At 25.7% G+C, this 24,185-nt stretch overlaps 1 protein-coding gene across 1 annotated transcript in view; it reads right to left on the bottom strand.

Annotated features, from left to right (window-relative positions):
• The window catches only part of arl6ip4 (ADP-ribosylation factor-like 6 interacting protein 4), a 28,837-nt gene extending 4,900 nt beyond the window's left edge, over window positions 1-23,937 (bottom strand). Inside the window, exons 1-3 of the mRNA XM_062024507.1 lie at window positions 23,890-23,937; window positions 23,679-23,818; window positions 337-675 (exon numbers count right to left, since the gene is read on the bottom strand). Of these exons, the coding sequence (XP_061880491.1) occupies window positions 337-675; window positions 23,679-23,818; window positions 23,890-23,936 (526 nt within the window). The 5' untranslated portion in view covers window position 23,937. The remainder of the gene's footprint in view (window positions 1-336; window positions 676-23,678; window positions 23,819-23,889) is intronic.
• Window positions 23,938-24,185: the final 248 nt, after the last annotated feature.

Below are 24,185 nucleotides of genomic sequence, written 5' to 3'. Positions count from 1 at the left end.
ATAGTATCATCCAAAACTAATGTAGAGTATCCAAACAACCGAAGAATTACATTTCAACAGAAGTGTAAATACAACCATATTATAATAGAAAGTAACCAGATATTAACAGTAAATTAGTAGATTAAAAATAGTTTTGAGAAAAGAATACAACTGCAAATGTTACTGCATACGTCAACTGCTAAATTAGGAGTTGTTGTAACCCGTTTTGAAATAATTATATTATAATTTATATAACATATTGTGATATATATATATCGCCATCAGAAGAGGCACTATAGATTTTAGGCCATGTTGTCATCCGTCCTGCAGTAGTAAAGAGAATGAGTTGGATGTTACCTGGGCCCAGCTCCACTCCTCCATCATCCGCCTGCCACACCTCCAATGAAGATGGCGGTTTTTCTACAGGGAGGATAACAGGCTCTGCCATCATCATCTTCTTCTTCTTCTCCTCCTCTTCTTCCTCCTTTTTCTTTTTCAGCTTCTTTTTCAGCTTCTTCTTCTCCTTCTTACGCTGTTTCTTCAGTTTGGCTTTTTTCTTCTTGGATAGTTTTTTCTTCTTCTTTCCTTTACTCTTCTTCTTGCTCATTTCATCACTGGACGAGGAAGAGGTAGATGAGGATGATGACGAGGAGGAAGACGAGCTACGCCTGCGCTTCTTTCTTTCTGTTTTTCCATCTGAAAACGTGAAAATAATTCAAGTTCACGTCTTACATAGTCAATTTTTAAGTATTACATTAATTCATTTTTAAATAATACATAATTCATTTTTAAGTATTACATAGTTCATTTTTAATTTAAAAATGTACTATGTAATACTTAAAAATAGCATGTAATTAATTGTAGTTTGTTCATAGTTAACTCAAAATTAATCACAGACAAATGTAATTTTTCAACATTAATAGATGTAACATAGATGGATCATTTTCAAGTTGTTATTACCATACCTGCACAATTAGTTTGCTTTAATAAAATGTTTAAAACATTTTGCTTTTTTAAACAGCTCAACACAAAGTGCATATGAACCCACTTTTAATGACAATAAAAATATGTGCAGTGTGTTGCCAGATTTTGTAGGGATACATAATTAGTATTCCTGCTGTAGAAGCACTTGCATTCAGAGGAGAGGAGCTACACCATGTTTAGATACCAGTTTTTCACCTTAACACAAAATGTGGATTGTTGCGATTATGGTTTAACTGTCAAAGATGTTTGGTATTGTAATCTGTGATATTACTATCTCAATTATTTACTTCTGATATTCTGTACATTACATGTTCCACGTACCTGGACAGTCAGCACATAAACATGGAAAGCGAGCTAAAGAAAACACTCCAAACTCTGCCTATGCTCATCATTCAGCACTGAAGGTACACACTCTGTCAATTCTCTTATATACTCTTTCATTCTAGACTTCTAGAGTGTTTGATTATCACATCTAAATGTATAGACTATAAAGTTCACAAACATAAAGAGGGATCCTAGTGGGCCAGGCCAATCTTTCCTTATCTCTAAACTAAAACTGGGGAAATGCGTAGATTGTTCTGGGCTTCAGTACAGTGTTGATCTCCTGAAGACATGATTTTATTTCCGAATTCCTTGAGAGAGAAAAAATGCCTGGTTTGGCTTTGTGTATGTCATGTGTGCCTTCCTTGGGTGAAGCCAGGTTTACAGCTATGTTGTTATTATGCGGTTTGTTAGTTATGTATGTTATGTTGCAGCTATTTAAAATAGTTTTGTCAATTTGTTCTGGCCTGAAATAAATTGGCCCTTTGAAACATATTGTTGTCTTTGTGTGTTGTATGTAGACCACATTGCTTAGCAGAGTTCAGTGATGCTAATGCATGTCAAGTTGATCAACAGATTGTATTATTCTCCAGTGCAATAACAGTACTGAAATGAAGGCTAAAAGGGCATTAATGGGAGCATTAAAAAAACAAAAAGAAGTAACTAAATAGTTACTTTTCACAGTAACGCATTACTTTTTGGTGTAAGTAACTGAGTTAGTAACTGAGTTACTTTGAAATAAGGTAACTGAGTTACTTTGAAATAAGGTGACTAGTAACTGTAACTAGTTACTGGTTTTCAGTAACTAACCCAACACTGTTTATAATTGAGAACGGTTGCAAAATAATCCACCATACAATCAAATAAAGTTGTGGCATACAGTAATCGTCCAAAGTCAACGGAGAGCCTTGGAGTCCGCGTTTCCAGAGTGTTCTTGAATGCATCACACTCCCACACATAATAATACATGATGTAAGTGATGTATAGTTGTAGTTGTAGAAGTAATAATACATGATTTAAGTGATGTACAGTTGTAGTTGTATAAGTAATAATACATGATTTAAGTGAGGTATAGTTGTAGTTGTATAAGTAATAATACATGATTTAAGTGATGTATAGTTGTAGATGTAGAAGTAATAATACATGATTTAACTTAAATCATTGAAGTGATGTATAGTTGTAGTTGTAGAAGTAATAATACATGATTTAAGTGATGTATAGTTGTAGAAGTAATAATACATGATTTAAGTGAGGTATAGTTGTATTTGTAGAAGTAATAATACATGATTTAAGCGATGTATAGTTGTAGTTGTATAAGTAATAATACATGATTTAAGTGATGTATAGTTGTAGTTGTAGAAGTAATAATACATGATTTAACTTAAATCATTGAAGTGATGTATAGTTGTAGTTGTATAAGTAATAATACATGATTTAAGTGATGTATAGTTGTAGTTGTATAAGTAATAATACATGATTTAAGTGATGTATAGTTGTAGTTGTATAAGTAATAATACATGATTTAAGTGATGTATAGTTGTAGTTGTAGAAGTAATAATACATTATTTAACTTAAACCATTTAAGTGATGTATAGTTGTAGTTGTAGAAGTAATAATACATGATTTAAGTGAGGTATAGTTGTAGTTGTAGAAGTAATAATACATGATTTAAGTGATGTATAGTTGTAGTTGTATAAGTAATAATACATGATTTAAGTGATGTAGAGTTGTAGTTGTATAAGTAATAATACATGATTTAAGTGATGTATAGTTGTAGTTGTAGAAGTAATAATACATGATATAAGTGATGTATAGTTGTAGTTGTAGAAGTAATAATACATGATTTAAGTGATGTATAGTTGTAGTTGTATAAGTAATAATACATGATTTAAGTGATGTATAGTTGTAGTTGTAGAAGTAATAATACATTATTTAACTTAAACCATTTAAGTGATGTATAGTTGTAGAAGTAATAATACATGATTTAAGTGATGTATAGTTGTAGTTGTAGAAGTAATAATACATGATTTAAGTGATGTATAGTTGTAGTTGTATAAGTAATAATACATGATTTAAGTGATGTATAGTTGTAGTTGTAGAAGTAATAATACATTATTTAACTTAAACCATTTAAGTGATGTATAGTTGTAGTTGTAGAAGTAATAATACATGATTTAAGTGAGGTATAGTTGTAGTTGTAGAAGTAATAATACATGATTTAAGTGATGTATAGTTGTAGTTGTATAAGTAATAATACATGATTTAATTGATGTATAGTTGTAGTTGTATAAGTAATAATACATGATTTAAGTGATGTATAGTTGTAGTTGTATAAGTAATAATACATGATTTAAGTGATGTATAGTTGTAGTTGTAGAAGTAATAATACATGATTTAAGTGAGGTATAGTTGTAGTTGTAGAATTAATAATACATGATTTAAGTGATGTATAGTTGTAGTTGTATAAGTAATAATACATGATTTAAGTGATGTATAGTTGTAGTTGTAGAAGTAATAATACATTATTTAACTTAAACCATTTAAGTGATGTATAGTTGTAGTTGTAGAAGTAATAATACATGATTTAAGTGAGGTATAGTTGTAGTTGTAGAAGTAATAATACATGATTTAAGTGATGTATAGTTGTAGTTGTATAAGTAATAATACATGATTTAAGTGATGTATAGTTGTAGTTGTATAAGTAATAATACATGATTTAAGTGATGTATAGTTGTAGTTGTATAAGTAATAATACATGATTTAAGTGATGTATAGTTGTAGTTGTATAAGTAATAATACATGATTTAAGTGATGTATAGTTGTAGTTGTAGAAGTAATAATACATGATATAAGTGATGTATAGTTGTAGTTGTAGAAGTAATAATACATGATTTAAGTGATGTATAGTTGTAGTTGTATAAGTAATAATACATGATTTAAGTGATGTATAGTTGTAGTTGTAGAAGTAATAATACATTATTTAACTTAAACCATTTAAGTGATGTATAGTTGTAGAAGTAATAATACATGATTTAAGTGATGTATAGTTGTAGTTGTAGAAGTAATAATACATGATTTAAGTGATGTATAGTTGTAGTTGTATAAGTAATAATACATGATTTAAGTGATGTATAGTTGTAGTTGTAGAAGTAATAATACATTATTTAACTTAAACCATTTAAGTGATGTATAGTTGTAGTTGTAGAAGTAATAATACATGATTTAAGTGAGGTATAGTTGTAGTTGTAGAAGTAATAATACATGATTTAAGTGATGTATAGTTGTAGTTGTATAAGTAATAATACATGATTTAATTGATGTATAGTTGTAGTTGTAGAAGTAATAATAGATGATTTAAGTGATGTATAGTTGTAGTTGTATAAGTAATAATACATGATTTAAGTGATGTATAGTTGTAGTTGTATAAGTAATAATACATGATTTAAGTGATGTATAGTTGTAATTGTATATGTAATAATACATGATTTAAGTGATGTATAGTTGTAGTTGTATAAGTAATAATATATGATTTAAGTGATGTGTAGTTGTAGTTGTATAAGTAATAATACATGATTTAAGTGATGTATAGTTGTAGTTGTATAAGTAATAATATATGATTTAAGTGATGTATAGTTGTAGTTGTATAAGTAATAATATATGATTTAAGTGATGTATAGTTGTAGTTGTATAAGATTAAAGATTAAGATTAAAGTACCAATGATTGTCACACACACACTAGATGTGGTGAAATTTGTCCTCTGCATTTGTCCCATCCCCTTGGGGAGCAGTGGGCAGCAGCGGCGCCGCGCCCGGGAATCATTTTGGTGATTTAACCCCCAACTCCAACCCTTTGTTGCTGAGTGCCAAGCAGGGAGGTTATGGGTCCCATTTTTATAGTCTTTGGTATGACTCGGCTGGGATTTGAACTCCAACCTACCGATCTCAGGGCGGACACTCTAACCACTAGGCCACTGTAAGTAATAATACATGATTTAAGTGATGTATAGTTGTAGTTGTATAAGTAATAATACATGATTTAATTGATGTATAGTTGTAGTTGTATAAGTAATAATACATGATTTAAGTGATGTATAGTTGTAGTTGTATAAGTAATAATACATGATTTAATTGATGTATAGTTGTAGTTGTATAAGTAATAATACATGATTTAAGTGATGTATAGTTGTAGTTGTATAAGTAATAATACATGATTTAAGTGATGTATAGTTGTAGTTGTATAAGTAATAATACATGATTTAAGTGATGTATAGTTGTAGTTGTATAAGTAATAATACATGATTTAAGTGATGTATAGTTGTAGTTGTAGAAGTAATAATACATGATATAAGTGATGTATAGTTGTAGTTGTAGAAGTAATAATACATGATTTAAGTGATGTATAGTTGTAGTTGTATAAGTAATAATACATGATTTAAGTGATGTATAGTTGTAGTTGTAGAAGTAATAATACATTATTTAACTTAAACCATTTAAGTGATGTATAGTTGTAGAAGTAATAATACATGATTTAAGTGATGTATAGTTGTAGTTGTAGAAGTAATAATACATGATTTAAGTGATGTATAGTTGTAGTTGTAGAAGTAATAATACATGATTTAAGTGATGTATAGTTGTAGTTGTAGAAGTAATAATACATGATTTAATTGATGTATAGTTGTAGTTGTATAAGTAATAATACATGATTTAAGTGATGTATAGTTGTAGTTGTAGAAGTAATAATACATGATTTAAGTGATGTATAGTTGTAGTTGTATAAGTAATAATACATGATTTAAGTGATGTATAGTTGTAGTTGTAGAAGTAATAATACATGATATAAGTGATGTATAGTTGTAGTTGTAGAAGTAATAATACATGATTTAAGTGATGTATAGTTGTAGTTGTATAAGTAATAATACATGATTTAAGTGATGTATAGTTGTAGTTGTAGAAGTAATAATACATTATTTAACTTAAACCATTTAAGTGATGTATAGTTGTAGAAGTAATAATACATGATTTAAGTGATGTATAGTTGTAGTTGTAGAAGTAATAATACATGATTTAAGTGATGTATAGTTGTAGTTGTAGAAGTAATAATACATGATTTAAGTGATGTATAGTTGTAGTTGTAGAAGTAATAATACATTATTTAACTTAAACCATTTAAGTGATGTATAGTTGTAGTTGTAGAAGTAATAATACATGATTTAAGTGAGGTATAGTTGTAGTTGTAGAAGTAATAATACATGATTTAAGTGATGTATAGTTGTAGTTGTATAAGTAATAATACATGATTTAATTGATGTATAGTTGTAGTTGTATAAGTAATAATACATGATTTAAGTGATGTATAGTTGTAGTTGTATAAGTAATAATACATGATTTAAGTGATGTATAGTTGTAGTTGTAGAAGTAATAATACATGATTTAAGTGAGGTATAGTTGTAGTTGTAGAATTAATAATACATGATTTAAGTGATGTATAGTTGTAGTTGTATAAGTAATAATACATGATTTAAGTGATGTATAGTTGTAGTTGTAGAAGTAATAATACATTATTTAACTTAAACCATTTAAGTGATGTATAGTTGTAGTTGTAGAAGTAATAATACATGATTTAAGTGAGGTATAGTTGTAGTTGTAGAAGTAATAATACATGATTTAAGTGATGTATAGTTGTAGTTGTATAAGTAATAATACATGATTTAAGTGATGTATAGTTGTAGTTGTATAAGTAATAATACATGATTTAAGTGATGTATAGTTGTAGTTGTATAAGTAATAATACATGATTTAAGTGATGTATAGTTGTAGTTGTATAAGTAATAATACATGATTTAAGTGATGTATAGTTGTAGTTGTAGAAGTAATAATACATGATATAAGTGATGTATAGTTGTAGTTGTAGAAGTAATAATACATGATTTAAGTGATGTATAGTTGTAGTTGTATAAGTAATAATACATGATTTAAGTGATGTATAGTTGTAGTTGTAGAAGTAATAATACATTATTTAACTTAAACCATTTAAGTGATGTATAGTTGTAGAAGTAATAATACATGATTTAAGTGATGTATAGTTGTAGTTGTAGAAGTAATAATACATGATTTAAGTGATGTATAGTTGTAGTTGTATAAGTAATAATACATGATTTAAGTGATGTATAGTTGTAGTTGTAGAAGTAATAATACATTATTTAACTTAAACCATTTAAGTGATGTATAGTTGTAGTTGTAGAAGTAATAATACATGATTTAAGTGAGGTATAGTTGTAGTTGTAGAAGTAATAATACATGATTTAAGTGATGTATAGTTGTAGTTGTATAAGTAATAATACATGATTTAATTGATGTATAGTTGTAGTTGTAGAAGTAATAATAGATGATTTAAGTGATGTATAGTTGTAGTTGTAGAAGTAATAATACATGATTTAAGTGATGTATAGTTGTAGTTGTATAAGTAATAATACATGATTTAATTGATGTATAGTTGTAGTTGTAGAAGTAATAATAGATGATTTAAGTGATGTATAGTTGTAGTTGTAGAAGTAATAATACATGATTTAAGTGATGTATAGTTGTAGTTGTATAAGTAATAATACATGATTTAAGTGATGTATAGTTGTAGTTGTATAAGTAATAATATATGATTTAAGTGATGTATAGTTGTAGTTGTATAAGTAATAATACATGATTTAAGTGATGTATAGTTGTAGTTGTAGAAGTAATAATACATGATTTAAGTGATGTATAGTTGTAGTTGTATAAGTAATAATATATGATTTAAGTGATGTATAGTTGTAGTTGTATAAGTAATAATACATGATTTAAGTGATGTATAGTTGTAGTTGTATATGTAATAATACATGATTTAAGTGATGTATAGTTGTAGTTGTATAAGTAATAATATATGATTTAAGTGATGTATAGTTGTAGTTGTATAAGTAATAATACATGATTTAAGTGATGTATAGTTGTAGTTGTATAAGTAATAATATATGATTTAAGTGATGTATAGTTGTAGTTGTATAAGTAATAATATATGATTTAAGTGATGTATAGTTGTAGTTGTATAAGATTAAAGATTAAGATTAAAGTACCAATGATTGTCACACACACACTAGATGTGGTGAAATTTGTCCTCTGCATTTGTCCCATCCCCTTGGGGAGCAGTGGGCAGCAGCGGCGCCGCGCCCGGGAATCATTTTGGTGATTTAACCCCCAACTCCAACCCTTTGTTGCTGAGTGCCAAGCAGGGAGGTTATGGGTCCCATTTTTATAGTCTTTGGTATGACTCGGCTGGGATTTGAACTCCAACCTACCGATCTCAGGGCGGACACTCTAACCACTAGGCCACTGTAAGTAATAATACATGATTTAAGTGATGTATAGTTGTAGTTGTATAAGTAATAATACATGATTTAATTGATGTATAGTTGTAGTTGTATAAGTAATAATACATGATTTAAGTGATGTATAGTTGTAGTTGTATAAGTAATAATACATGATTTAATTGATGTATAGTTGTAGTTGTATAAGTAATAATACATGATTTAATTGATGTATAGTTGTAGTTGTATAAGTAATAATACATGATTTAAGTGATGTACAGTTGTAGTTGTATAAGTAATAATACATGATTTAAGTGATGTATAGTTGTAGTTGTATATGTAATAATACATGATTTAAGTGATGTATAGTTGTAGTTGTATAAGTAATAATACATGATTTAAGTGATGTATAGTTGTAGTTGTATAAGTAATAATACATGATTTAAGTGATGTATAGTTGTAGTTGTAAAAGTAATAATACATGATTTAAGTGATGTATAGTTGTAGTTGTATAAGTAATAATACATGATTTAAGTGATGTATAGTTGTAGTTGTTTAAGTAATAATACATGATTTAAGTGATGTATAGTTGTAGTTGTAGAAGTAATAATACATGATTTAAGTGATGTATAGTTGTAGTTGTAGAAGTAATAATACATGATTTAAGTGATGTATAGTTGTAGTTGTAGAAGTAATAATACATGATTTAAGTGATGTATAGTTGTAGTTGTAGAAGTAATAATACATGATTTAAGTGATGTATAGTTGTAGTTGTATAAGTAATAATACATGATTTAAGTGATGTATAGTTGTAGTTGTAGAAGTAATAATACATGATTTAAGTGATGTATAGTTGTAGAAGTAATAATACATGATTTAAGTGATGTATAGTTGTAGAAGTAATAATACATGATTTAAGTGATGTATAGTTGTAGTTGTAGAAGTAATAATACATGATTTAAGTGATGTATAGTTGTAGTTGTAGAAGTAATAATACATGATTTAAGTGATGTATAGTTGTAGTTGTATAAGTAATAATACATGATTTAAGTGATGTATAGTTGTAGTTGTAGAAGTAATAATACATGATTTAAGTGATGTATAGTTGTAGAAGTAATAATACATGATTTAAGTGATGTATAGTTGTAGAAGTAATAATACATGATTTAAGTGATGTATAGTTGTAGTTGTAGAAGTAATAATACATGATTTAAGTGATGTATAGTTGTAGAAGTAATAATACATGATTTAAGTGATGTATAGTTGTAGAAGTAATAATACATGATTTAAGTGATGTATAGTTGTAGTTGTAGAAGTAATAATACATGATTTAAGTGATGTATAGTTGTAGTTGTAGAAGTAATAATACATGATTTAAGTGATGTATAGTTGTAGTTGTATAAGTAATAATACATGATTTAAGTGATGTATAGTTGTAGTTGTAGAAGTAATAATACATGATTTAAGTGATGTATAGTTGTAGAAGTAATAATACATGATTTAAGTGATGTATAGTTGTAGTTGTAGAAGTAATAATACATGATTTAAGTGATGTATAGTTGTAGTTGTATAAGTAATAATACATGATTTAAGTGAGGTATAGTTGTAGTTGTATAAGTAATAATACATGATTTAAGTGATGTATAGTTGTAGTTGTACAAGTAATAATACATGATTTAAGTGATGTATAGTTGTAGTTGTAGAAGTAATAATACATGATTTAAGTGATGTATAGTTGTAGTTGTAGAAGTAATAATACATGATTTAAGTGATGTATAGTTGTAGTTGTAGAAGTAATAATACATGATTTAAGTGATGTATAGTTGTAGTTGTATATGTAATAATACATGATTTAAGTGATGTATAGTTGTAGTTGTAGAAGTAATAATACATGATTTAAGTGATGTATAGTTGTAGTTGTATAAGTAATAATACATGATTTAAGTGATGTATAGTTGTAGTTGTATATGTAATAATACATGATTTAAGTGATGTATAGTTGTAGTTGTATAAGTAATAATACATGATTTAATTGATGTATAGTTGTAGTTGTAGAAGTAATAATACATGATTTAAGTGATGTATAGTTGTAGTTGTTTAAGTAATAATACATGATTTAAGTGATGTATAGTTGTAGTTGTAGAAGTAATAATACATGATTTAAGTGATGTATAGTTGTAGTTGTAGAAGTAATAATACATGATTTAAGTGATGTATAGTTGTAGTTGTAGAAGTAATAATACATGATTTAAGTGATGTATAGTTGTAGTTGTAGAAGTAATAATACATGATTTAAGTGATGTATAGTTGTAGAAGTAATAATACATGATTTAAGTGATGTATAGTTGTAGAAGTAATAATACATGATTTAAGTGATGTATAGTTGTAGAAGTAATAATACATGATTTAAGTGATGTATAGTTGTAGTTGTAGAAGTAATAATACATGATTTAAGTGATGTATAGTTGTAGTTGTAGAAGTAATAATACATGATTTAAGTGATGTATAGTTGTAGTTGTATAAGTAATAATACATGATTTAAGTGATGTATAGTTGTAGTTGTATAAGTAATAATACATGATTTAAGTGATGTATAGTTGTAGTTGTAGAAGTAATAATACATGATTTAAGTGATGTATAGTTGTAGAAGTAATAATACATGATTTAAGTGATGTATAGTTGTAGAAGTAATAATACATGATTTAAGTGATGTATAGTTGTAGTTGTAGAAGTAATAATACATGATTTAAGTGATGTATAGTTGTAGTTGTATAAGTAATAATACATGATTTAAGTGAGGTATAGTTGTAGTTGTATAAGTAATAATACATGATTTAAGTGATGTATAGTTGTAGTTGTACAAGTAATAATACATGATTTAAGTGATGTATAGTTGTAGTTGTAGAAGTAATAATACATGATTTAAGTGATGTATAGTTGTAGTTGTAGAAGTAATAATACATGATTTAAGTGATGTATAGTTGTAGTTGTAGAAGTAATAATACATGATTTAAGTGATGTATAGTTGTAGTTGTATATGTAATAATACATGATTTAAGTGATGTATAGTTGTAGTTGTAGAAGTAATAATACATGATTTAAGTGATGTATAGTTGTAGTTGTATAAGTAATAATACATGATTTAAGTGATGTATAGTTGTAGTTGTATATGTAATAATACATGATTTAAGTGATGTATAGTTGTAGTTGTAGAAGTAATAATACATGATTTAAGTGATGTATAGTTGTAGTTGTATAAGTAATAATACATGATTTAAGTGAGGTATAGTTGTAGTTGTAGAAGTAATAATACATGATTTAAGTGATGTATAGTTGTAGTTGTATAAGTAATAATACATGATTTAATTGATGTATAGTTGTAGTTGTAGAAGTAATAATACATGATTTAAGTGATGTATAGTTGTAGTTGTATAAGTAATAATACATGATTTAAGTGATGTATAGTTGTAGTTTTATATGTAATAATACATGATTTAAGTGATGTATAGTTGTAGTTGTATAAGTAATAATACATGATTTAAGTGATGTATAGTTGTAGTTGTATATGTAATAATACATGATTTAAGTGATGTATAGTTGTAGTTGTATAAGTAATAATACATGATTTAATTGATGTATAGTTGTAGTTGTATAAGTAATAATACATGATTTAAGTGATGTATAGTTGTAGTTGTATAAGTAATAATACATGATTTAAGTGATGTATAGTTGTAGTTGTATATGTAATAATACATGATTTAAGTGATGTATAGTTGTAGTTGTAGAAGTAATAATACATGATTTAAGTGATGTATAGTTGTAGTTGTAGAAGTAATAATACATGATTTAAGTGATGTATAGTTGTAGTTGTAGAAGTAATAATACATGATTTAAGTGATGTATAGTTGTAGTTGTAGAAGTAATAATACATGATTTAAGTGATGTATAGTTGTAGTTGTATATGTAATAATACATGATTTAAGTGATGTATAGTTGTAGTTGTAGAAGTAATAATACATGATTTAAGTGATGTATAGTTGTAGTTGTATAAGTAATAATACATGATTTAAGTGATGTATAGTTGTAGTTGTATATGTAATAATACATGATTTAAGTGATGTATAGTTGTAGTTGTATAAGTAATAATACATGATTTAAGTGATGTATAGTTGTAGTTGTATATGTAATAATACATGATTTAAGTGATGTATAGTTGTAGTTGTATAAGTAATAATACATGATTTAATTGATGTATAGTTGTAGTTGTAGAAGTAATAATACATGATTTAAGTGATGTATAGTTGTAGTTGTATAAGTAATAATACATGATTTAAGTGATGTATAGTTGTAGTTTTATATGTAATAATACATGATTTAAGTGATGTATAGTTGTAGTTGTATAAGTAATAATACATGATTTAAGTGATGTATAGTTGTAGTTGTATACGTAATAATACATGATTTAAGTGATGTATAGTTGTAGTTGTATAAGTAATAATACATGATTTAATTGATGTATAGTTGTAGTTGTATAAGTAATAATACATGATTTAAGTGATGTACAGTTGTAGTTGTATAAGTAATAATACATGATTTAAGTGATGTATAGTTGTAGTTGTATAAGTAATAATACATGATTTAAGTGATGTATAGTTGTAGTTGTATAAGTAATAATGCATGATTTAAGTGATGTATAGTTGTAGTTGTATAAGTAATAATACATGATTTAAGTGATGTATAGTTGTAGTTGTATAAGTAATAATACATGATTTAAGTGATGTATAGTTGTAGTTGTATAAGTAATAATACATGATTTAAGTGATGTATAGTTGTAGTTGTATAAGTAATAATACATGATTTAATTGATGTATAGTTGTAGTTGTATAAGTAATAATACATGATTTAATTGATGTATAGTTGTAGTTGTATAAGTAATAATACATGATTTAAGTGATGTACAGTTGTAGTTGTATAAGTAATAATACATGATTTAAGTGATGTATAGTTGTAGTTGTATATGTAATAATACATGATTTAAGTGATGTATAGTTGTAGTTGTATAAGTAATAATACATGATTTAAGTGATGTATAGTTGTAGTTGTATAAGTAATAATACATGATTTAAGTGATGTATAGTTGTAGTTGTAAAAGTAATAATACATGATTTAAGTGATGTATAGTTGTAGTTGTATAAGTAATAATACATGATTTAAGTGATGTATAGTTGTAGTTGTTTAAGTAATAATACATGATTTAAGTGATGTATAGTTGTAGTTGTAGAAGTAATAATACATGATTTAAGTGATGTATAGTTGTAGTTGTAGAAGTAATAATACATGATTTAAGTGATGTATAGTTGTAGTTGTAGAAGTAATAATACATGATTTAAGTGATGTATAGTTGTAGTTGTAGAAGTAATAATACATGATTTAAGTGATGTATAGTTGTAGTTGTATAAGTAATAATACATGATTTAAGTGATGTATAGTTGTAGTTGTAGAAGTAATAATACATGATTTAAGTGATGTATAGTTGTAGAAGTAATAATACATGATTTAAGTGATGTATAGTTGTAGAAGTAATAATACATGATTTAAGTGATGTATAGTTGTAGTTGTAGAAGTAATAATACATGATTTAAGTGATGTATAGTTGTAGTTGTAGAAGTAATAATACATGATTTAAGTGATGTATAGTTGTAGTTGTATAAGTAATAATACATGATTTAAGTGATGTATAGTTGTAGTTGTAGAAGTAATAATACATGATTTAAGTGATGTATAGTTGTAGAAGTAATAATACATGATTTAAGTGATGTATAGTTGTAGAAGTAATAATACATGATTTAAGTGATGTATAGTTGTAGTTGTAGAAGTAATAATACATGATTTAAGTGATGTATAGTTGTAGAAGTAATAATACATGATTTAAGTGATGTATAGTTGTAGAAGTAATAATACATGATTTAAGTGATGTATAGTTGTAGTTGTAGAAGTAATAATACATGATTTAAGTGATGTATAGTTGTAGTTGTAGAAGTAATAATACATGATTTAAGTGATGTATAGTTGTAGTTGTATAAGTAATAATACATGATTTAAGTGAGGTATAGTTGTAGTTGTATAAGTAATAATACATGATTTAAGTGATGTATAGTTGTAGTTGTACAAGTAATAATACATGATTTAAGTGATGTATAGTTGTAGTTGTAGAAGTAATAATACATGATTTAAGTGATGTATAGTTGTAGTTGTAGAAGTAATAATACATGATTTAAGTGATGTATAGTTGTAGTTGTAGAAGTAATAATACATGATTTAAGTGATGTATAGTTGTAGTTGTATATGTAATAATACATGATTTAAGTGATGTATAGTTGTAGTTGTAGAAGTAATAATACATGATTTAAGTGATGTATAGTTGTAGTTGTATAAGTAATAATACATGATTTAAGTGATGTATAGTTGTAGTTGTATATGTAATAATACATGATTTAAGTGATGTATAGTTGTAGTTGTATAAGTAATAATACATGATTTAATTGATGTATAGTTGTAGTTGTAGAAGTTATAATACATGATTTAAGTGATGTATAGTTGTAGTTGTTTAAGTAATAATACATGATTTAAGTGATGTATAGTTGTAGTTGTAGAAGTAATAATACATGATTTAAGTGATGTATAGTTGTAGTTGTAGAAGTAATAATACATGATTTAAGTGATGTATAGTTGTAGTTGTAGAAGTAATAATACATGATTTAAGTGATGTATAGTTGTAGTTGTAGAAGTAATAATACATGATTTAAGTGATGTATAGTTGTAGTTGTAGAAGTAATAATACATGATTTAAGTGATGTATAGTTGTAGAAGTAATAATACATGATTTAAGTGATGTATAGTTGTAGAAGTAATAATACATGATTTAAGTGATGTATAGTTGTAGAAGTAATAATACATGATTTAAGTGATGTATAGTTGTAGTTGTAGAAGTAATAATACATGATTTAAGTGATGTATAGTTGTAGTTGTAGAAGTAATAATACATGATTTAAGTGATGTATAGTTGTAGTTGTATAAGTAATAATACATGATTTAAGTGATGTATAGTTGTAGTTGTATAAGTAATAATACATGATTTAAGTGATGTATAGTTGTAGTTGTAGAAGTAATAATACATGATTTAAGTGATGTATAGTTGTAGAAGTAATAATACATGATTTAAGTGATGTATAGTTGTAGAAGTAATAATACATGATTTAAGTGATGTATAGTTGTAGTTGTAGAAGTAATAATACATGATTTAAGTGATGTATAGTTGTAGTTGTATAAGTAATAATACATGATTTAAGTGAGGTATAGTTGTAGTTGTATAAGTAATAATACATGATTTAAGTGATGTATAGTTGTAGTTGTACAAGTAATAATACATGATTTAAGTGATGTATAGTTGTAGTTGTAGAAGTAATAATACATGATTTAAGTGATGTATAGTTGTAGTTGTAGAAGTAATAATACATGATTTAAGTGATGTATAGTTGTAGTTGTAGAAGTAATAATACATGATTTAAGTGATGTATAGTTGTAGTTGTATATGTAATAATACATGATTTAAGTGATGTATAGTTGTAGTTGTAGAAGTAATAATACATGATTTAAGTGATGTATAGTTGTAGTTGTATAAGTAATAATACATGATTTAAGTGATGTATAGTTGTAGTTGTATATGTAATAATACATGATTTAAGTGATGTATAGTTGTAGTTGTAGAAGTAATAATACATGATTTAAGTGATGTATAGTTGTAGTTGTATAAGTAATAATACATGATTTAAGTGAGGTATAGTTGTAGTTGTAGAAGTAATAATACATGATTTAAGTGATGTATAGTTGTAGTTGTATAAGTAATAATACATGATTTAATTGATGTATAGTTGTAGTTGTAGAAGTAATAATACATGATTTAAGTGATGTATAGTTGTAGTTGTATAAGTAATAATACATGATTTAAGTGATGTATAGTTGTAGTTTTATATGTAATAATACATGATTTAAGTGATGTATAGTTGTAGTTGTATAAGTAATAATACATGATTTAAGTGATGTATAGTTGTAGTTGTATATGTAATAATACATGATTTAAGTGATGTATAGTTGTAGTTGTATAAGTAATAATACATGATTTAATTGATGTATAGTTGTAGTTGTATAAGTAATAATACATGATTTAAGTGATGTATAGTTGTAGTTGTATAAGTAATAATACATGATTTAAGTGATGTATAGTTGTAGTTGTATATGTAATAATACATGATTTAAGTGATGTATAGTTGTAGTTGTAGAAGTAATAATACATGATTTAAGTGATGTATAGTTGTAGTTGTAGAAGTAATAATACATGATTTAAGTGATGTATAGTTGTAGTTGTAGAAGTAATAATACATGATTTAAGTGATGTATAGTTGTAGTTGTAGAAGTAATAATACATGATTTAAGTGATGTATAGTTGTAGTTGTATATGTAATAATACATGATTTAAGTGATGTATAGTTGTAGTTGTAGAAGTAATAATACATGATTTAAGTGATGTATAGTTGTAGTTGTATAAGTAATAATACATGATTTAAGTGATGTATAGTTGTAGTTGTATATGTAATAATACATGATTTAAGTGATGTATAGTTGTAGTTGTATAAGTAATAATACATGATTTAAGTGATGTATAGTTGTAGTTGTATATGTAATAATACATGATTTAAGTGATGTATAGTTGTAGTTGTATAAGTAATAATACATGATTTAATTGATGTATAGTTGTAGTTGTAGAAGTAATAATACATGATTTAAGTGATGTATAGTTGTAGTTGTATAAGTAATAATACATGATTTAAGTGATGTATAGTTGTAGTTTTATATGTAATAATACATGATTTAAGTGATGTATAGTTGTAGTTGTATAAGTAATAATACATGATTTAAGTGATGTATAGTTGTAGTTGTATACGTAATAATACATGATTTAAGTGATGTATAGTTGTAGTTGTATAAGTAATAATACATGATTTAATTGATGTATAGTTGTAGTTGTATAAGTAATAATACATGATTTAAGTGATGTACAGTTGTAGTTGTATAAGTAATAATACATGATTTAAGTGATGTATAGTTGTAGTTGTATAAGTAATAATACATGATTTAAGTGATGTATAGTTGTAGTTGTATAAGTAATAATGCATGATTTAAGTGATGTATAGTTGTAGTTGTATAAGTAATAATACATGATTTAAGTGATGTATAGTTGTAGTTGTATAAGTAATAATACATGATTTAAGTGATGTATAGTTGTAGTTGTATAAGTAATAATACATGATTTAAGTGATGTATAGTTGTAGTTGTATAAGTAATAATACATGATTTAATTGATGTATAGTTGTAGTTGTATAAGTAATAATACATGATTTAATTGATGTATAGTTGTAGTTGTATAAGTAATAATACATGATTTAAGTGATGTACAGTTGTAGTTGTATAAGTAATAATACATGATTTAAGTGATGTATAGTTGTAGTTGTATATGTAATAATACATGATTTAAGTGATGTATAGTTGTAGTTGTATAAGTAATAATACATGATTTAAGTGATGTATAGTTGTAGTTGTATAAGTAATAATACATGATTTAAGTGATGTATAGTTGTAGTTGTATAAGTAATAATACATGATTTAAGTGATGTATAGTTGTAGTTGTATAAGTAATAATACATGATTTAAGTGATGTATAGTTGTAGTTGTATAAGTAATAATACATGATTTAAGTGATGTATAGTTGTAGTTGTATAAGTAATAATACATGATTTAATTGATGTATAGTTGTAGTTGTATAAGTAATAATACATGATTTAATTGATGTATAGTTGTAGTTGTATAAGTAATAATACATGATTTAAGTGATGTACAGTTGTAGTTGTATAAGTAATAATACATGATTTAAGTGATGTATAGTTGTAGTTGTAGAAGTAATAATACATGATTTAAGTGATGTATAGTTGTAGTTGTATAAGTAATAATACATGATTTAAGTGATGTATAGTTGTAGTTGTAAAAGTAATAATACATGATTTAAGTGATGTATAGTTGTAGTTGTATAAGTAATAATACATGATTTAAGTGATGTATAGTTGTAGTTGTTTAAGTAATAATACATGATTTAAGTGATGTATAGTTGTAGTTGTAGAAGTAATAATACATGATTTAAGTGATGTATAGTTGTAGTTGTAGAAGTAATAATACATGATTTAAGTGATGTATAGTTGTAGTTGTAGAAGTAATAATACATGATTTAAGTGATGTATAGTTGTAGTTGTAGAAGTAATAATACATGATTTAAGTGATGTATAGTTGTAGTTGTATAAGTAATAATACATGATTTAAGTGATGTATAGTTGTAGTTGTAGAAGTAATAATACATGATTTAAGTGATGTATAGTTGTAGAAGTAATAATACATGATTTAAGTGATGTATAGTTGTAGAAGTAATAATACATGATTTAAGTGATGTATAGTTGTAGTTGTAGAAGTAATAATACATGATTTAAGTGATGTATAGTTGTAGTTGTAGAAGTAATAATACATGATTTAAGTGATGTATAGTTGTAGTTGTATAAGTAATAATACATGATTTAAGTGATGTATAGTTGTAGTTGTAGAAGTAATAATACATGATTTAAGTGATGTATAGTTGTAGAAGTAATAATACATGATTTAAGTGATGTATAGTTGTAGAAGTAATAATACATGATTTAAGTGATGTATAGTTGTAGTTGTAGAAGTAATAATACATGATTTAAGTGATGTATAGTTGTAGAAGTAATAATACATGATTTAAGTGATGTATAGTTGTAGAAGTAATAATACATGATTTAAGTGATGTATAGTTGTAGTTGTAGAAGTAATAATACATGATTTAAGTGATGTATAGTTGTAGTTGTAGAAGTAATAATACATGATTTAAGTGATGTATAGTTGTAGTTGTATAAGTAATAATACATGATTTAAGTGATGTATAGTTGTAGTTGTAGAAGTAATAATACATGATTTAAGTGATGTATAGTTGTAGAAGTAATAATACATGATTTAAGTGATGTATAGTTGTAGAAGTAATAATACATGATTTAAGTGATGTATAGTTGTAGTTGTAGAAGTAATAATACATGATTTAAGTGATGTATAGTTGTAGTTGTATAAGTAATAATACATGATTTAAGTGAGGTATAGTTGTAGTTGTATAAGTAATAATACATGATTTAAGTGATGTATAGTTGTAGTTGTACAAGTAATAATACATGATTTAAGTGATGTATAGTTGTAGTTGTAGAAGTAATAATACATGATTTAAGTGATGTATAGTTGTAGTTGTAGAAGTAATAATACATGATTTAAGTGATGTATAGTTGTAGTTGTAGAAGTAATAATACATGATTTAAGTGATGTATAGTTGTAGTTGTATATGTAATAATACATGATTTAAGTGATGTATAGTTGTAGTTGTATAAGTAATAATACATGATTTAAGTGATGTATAGTTGTAGTTGTATAAGTAATAATACATGATTTAAGTGATGTATAGTTGTAGTTGTATATGTAATAATACATGATTTAAGTGATGTATAGTTGTAGTTGTATAAGTAATAATACATGATTTAATTGATGTATAGTTGTAGTTGTAGAAGTAATAATACATGATTTAAGTGATGTATAGTTGTAGTTGTTTAAGTAATAATACATGATTTAAGTGATGTATAGTTGTAGTTGTAGAAGTAATAATACATGATTTAAGTGATGTATAGTTGTAGTTGTAGAAGTAATAATACATGATTTAAGTGATGTATAGTTGTAGTTGTAGAAGTAATAATACATGATTTAAGTGATGTATAGTTGTAGTTGTAGAAGTAATAATACATGATTTAAGTGATGTATAGTTGTAGTTGTAGAAGTAATAATACATGATTTAAGTGATGTATAGTTGTAGAAGTAATAATACATGATTTAAGTGATGTATAGTTGTAGAAGTAATAATACATGATTTAAGTGATGTATAGTTGTAGAAGTAATAATACATGATTTAAGTGATGTATAGTTGTAGAAGTAATAATACATGATTTAAGTGATGTATAGTTGTAGTTGTAGAAGTAATAATACATGATTTAAGTGATGTATAGTTGTAGTTGTATAAGTAATAATACATGATTTAAGTGATGTATAGTTGTAGTTGTATAAGTAATAATACATGATTTAAGTGATGTATAGTTGTAGTTGTAGAAGTAATAATACATGATTTAAGTGATGTATAGTTGTAGAAGTAATAATACATGATTTAAGTGATGTATAGTTGTAGAAGTAATAATACATGATTTAAGTGATGTATAGTTGTAGTTGTAGAAGTAATAATACATGATTTAAGTGATGTATAGTTGTAGTTGTATAAGTAATAATACATGATTTAAGTGAGGTATAGTTGTAGTTGTATAAGTAATAATACATGATTTAAGTGATGTATAGTTGTAGTTGTACAAGTAATAATACATGATTTAAGTGATGTATAGTTGTAGTTGTAGAAGTAATAATACATGATTTAAGTGATGTATAGTTGTAGTTGTAGAAGTAATAATACATGATTTAAGTGATGTATAGTTGTAGTTGTAGAAGTAATAATACATGATTTAAGTGATGTATAGTTGTAGTTGTATATGTAATAATACATGATTTAAGTGATGTATAGTTGTAGTTGTAGAAGTAATAATACATGATTTAAGTGATGTATAGTTGTAGTTGTATAAGTAATAATACATGATTTAAGTGATGTATAGTTGTAGTTGTATATGTAATAATACATGATTTAAGTGATGTATAGTTGTAGTTGTAGAAGTAATAATACATGATTTAAGTGATGTATAGTTGTAGTTGTATAAGTAATAATACATGATTTAAGTGAGGTATAGTTGTAGTTGTAGAAGTAATAATACATGATTTAAGTGATGTATAGTTGTAGTTGTATAAGTAATAATACATGATTTAATTGATGTATAGTTGTAGTTGTAGAAGTAATAATACATGATTTAAGTGATGTATAGTTGTAGTTGTATAAGTAATAATACATGATTTAAGTGATGTATAGTTGTAGTTTTATATGTAATAATACATGATTTAAGTGATGTATAGTTGTAGTTGTATAAGTAATAATACATGATTTAAGTGATGTATAGTTGTAGTTGTATATGTAATAATACATGATTTAAGTGATGTATAGTTGTAGTTGTATAAGTAATAATACATGATTTAATTGATGTATAGTTGTAGTTGTATAAGTAATAATACATGATTTAAGTGATGTATAGTTGTAGTTGTATAAGTAATAATACATGATTTAAGTGATGTATAGTTGTAGTTGTATATGTAATAATACATGATTTAAGTGATGTATAGTTGTAGTTGTAGAAGTAATAATACATGATTTAAGTGATGTATAGTTGTAGTTGTAGAAGTAATAATACATGATTTAAGTGATGTATAGTTGTAGTTGTAGAAGTAATAATACATGATTTAAGTGATGTATAGTTGTAGTTGTAGAAGTAATAATACATGATTTAAGTGATGTATAGTTGTAGTTGTATATGTAATAATACATGATTTAAGTGATGTATAGTTGTAGTTGTAGAAGTAATAATACATGATTTAAGTGATGTATAGTTGTAGTTGTATAAGTAATAATACATGATTTAAGTGATGTATAGTTGTAGTTTTATATGTAATAATACATGATTTAAGTGATGTATAGTTGTAGTTGTATAAGTAATAATACATGATTTAAGTGATGTATAGTTGTAGTTGTATATGTAATAATACATGATTTAAGTGATGTATAGTTGTAGTTGTATAAGTAATAATACATGATTTAATTGATGTATAGTTGTAGTTGTAGAAGTAATAATACATGATTTAAGTGATGTATAGTTGTAGTTGTATAAGTAATAATACATGATTTAAGTGATGTATAGTTGTAGTTTTATATGTAATAATACATGATTTAAGTGATGTATAGTTGTAGTTGTATAAGTAATAATACATGATTTAAGTGATGTATAGTTGTAGTTGTATACGTAATAATACATGATTTAAGTGATGTATAGTTGTAGTTGTATAAGTAATAATACATGATTTAATTGATGTATAGTTGTAGTTGTATAAGTAATAATACATGATTTAAGTGATGTACAGTTGTAGTTGTATAAGTAATAATACATGATTTAAGTGATGTATAGTTGTAGTTGTATAAGTAATAATACATGATTTAAGTGATGTATAGTTGTAGTTGTATAAGTAATAATGCATGATTTAAGTGATGTATAGTTGTAGTTGTATAAGTAATAATACATGATTTAAGTGATGTATAGTTGTAGTTGTATAAGTAATAATACATGATTTAAGTGATGTATAGTTGTAGTTGTATAAGTAATAATACATGATTTAAGTGATGTATAGTTGTAGTTGTAGAAGTAATAATACATGATTTAAGTGATGTATAGTTGTAGTTGTAGAAGTAATAATACATGATTTAAGTGATGTATAGTTGTAGTTGTAGAAGTAATAATACATGATTTAAGTGATGTATAGTTGTAGTTGTAGAAGTAATAATACATGATTTAAGTGATGTATAGTTGTAGTTGTAGAAGTAATAATACATGATTTAAGTGATGTATAGTTGTAGTTGTATAAGTAATAATACATGATTTAAGTGAGGTATAGTTGTAGTTGTATAAGTAATAATACATGATTTAAGTGATGTATAGTTGTAGTTGTATAAGTAATAATACATGATTTAAGTGATGTATAGTTGTAGTTGTAGAAGTAATAATACATGATTTAAGTGATGTATAGTTGTAGTTGTAGAAGTAATAATACATGATTTAAGTGATGTATAGTTGTAGTTGTAGAAGTAATAATACATGATTTAAGTGATGTATAGTTGTAGTTGTAGAAGTAATAAGTTATTTAGTCTGCACCAACCTGGACTTTTGTGCGATGTTGTCTTCTTCTTCGCTCTGCTCGCACTTGCGCTGCTGGATGAAGACGAGGACGACGACGAAGATCTCCTTCGTTTCTTCTTCTTGTCGCTTTTGTCAACTTGACTTCCTCTCTTTGGGGACCTGCTGCGGTCCATGGCGGGTCAAACAATGTGTTTTGCTCCTTAAAGCCGATAAAATCACAACACGCTCACAGTCGTCGATTCTCCATTGATGAACCGTCTGTTGGTGGTCCGCTCATTATTCAGTTCCGTCGGACAACATCGTCACAGTGCGTTAAGTTCCTATTTCGTCGGGGAAAGATTGATTAATTGAAACGTTTATTAGTAGATTGCACAGTACAGTACATATTCCGTACAATTGACCACTAAATGGTACCACCCGAATAAGTTTTTAAATTTGTTTAAGTCGGGGTCCACGCTAATCGATTCATGGTAGACGGTGAACTGGGGCAAATTCTTAGGGCATATGAAACCTGTACAACAAACGT

This window comes from Entelurus aequoreus, linkage group LG17 (genome assembly GCF_033978785.1).
Source record: "Entelurus aequoreus isolate RoL-2023_Sb linkage group LG17, RoL_Eaeq_v1.1, whole genome shotgun sequence".
NCBI lineage: Eukaryota > Metazoa > Chordata > Actinopteri > Syngnathiformes > Syngnathidae > Entelurus > Entelurus aequoreus.
Note: the sequence above shows the minus strand (reverse complement) of the source record. Positions and strands in the feature narration are given on the sequence as shown.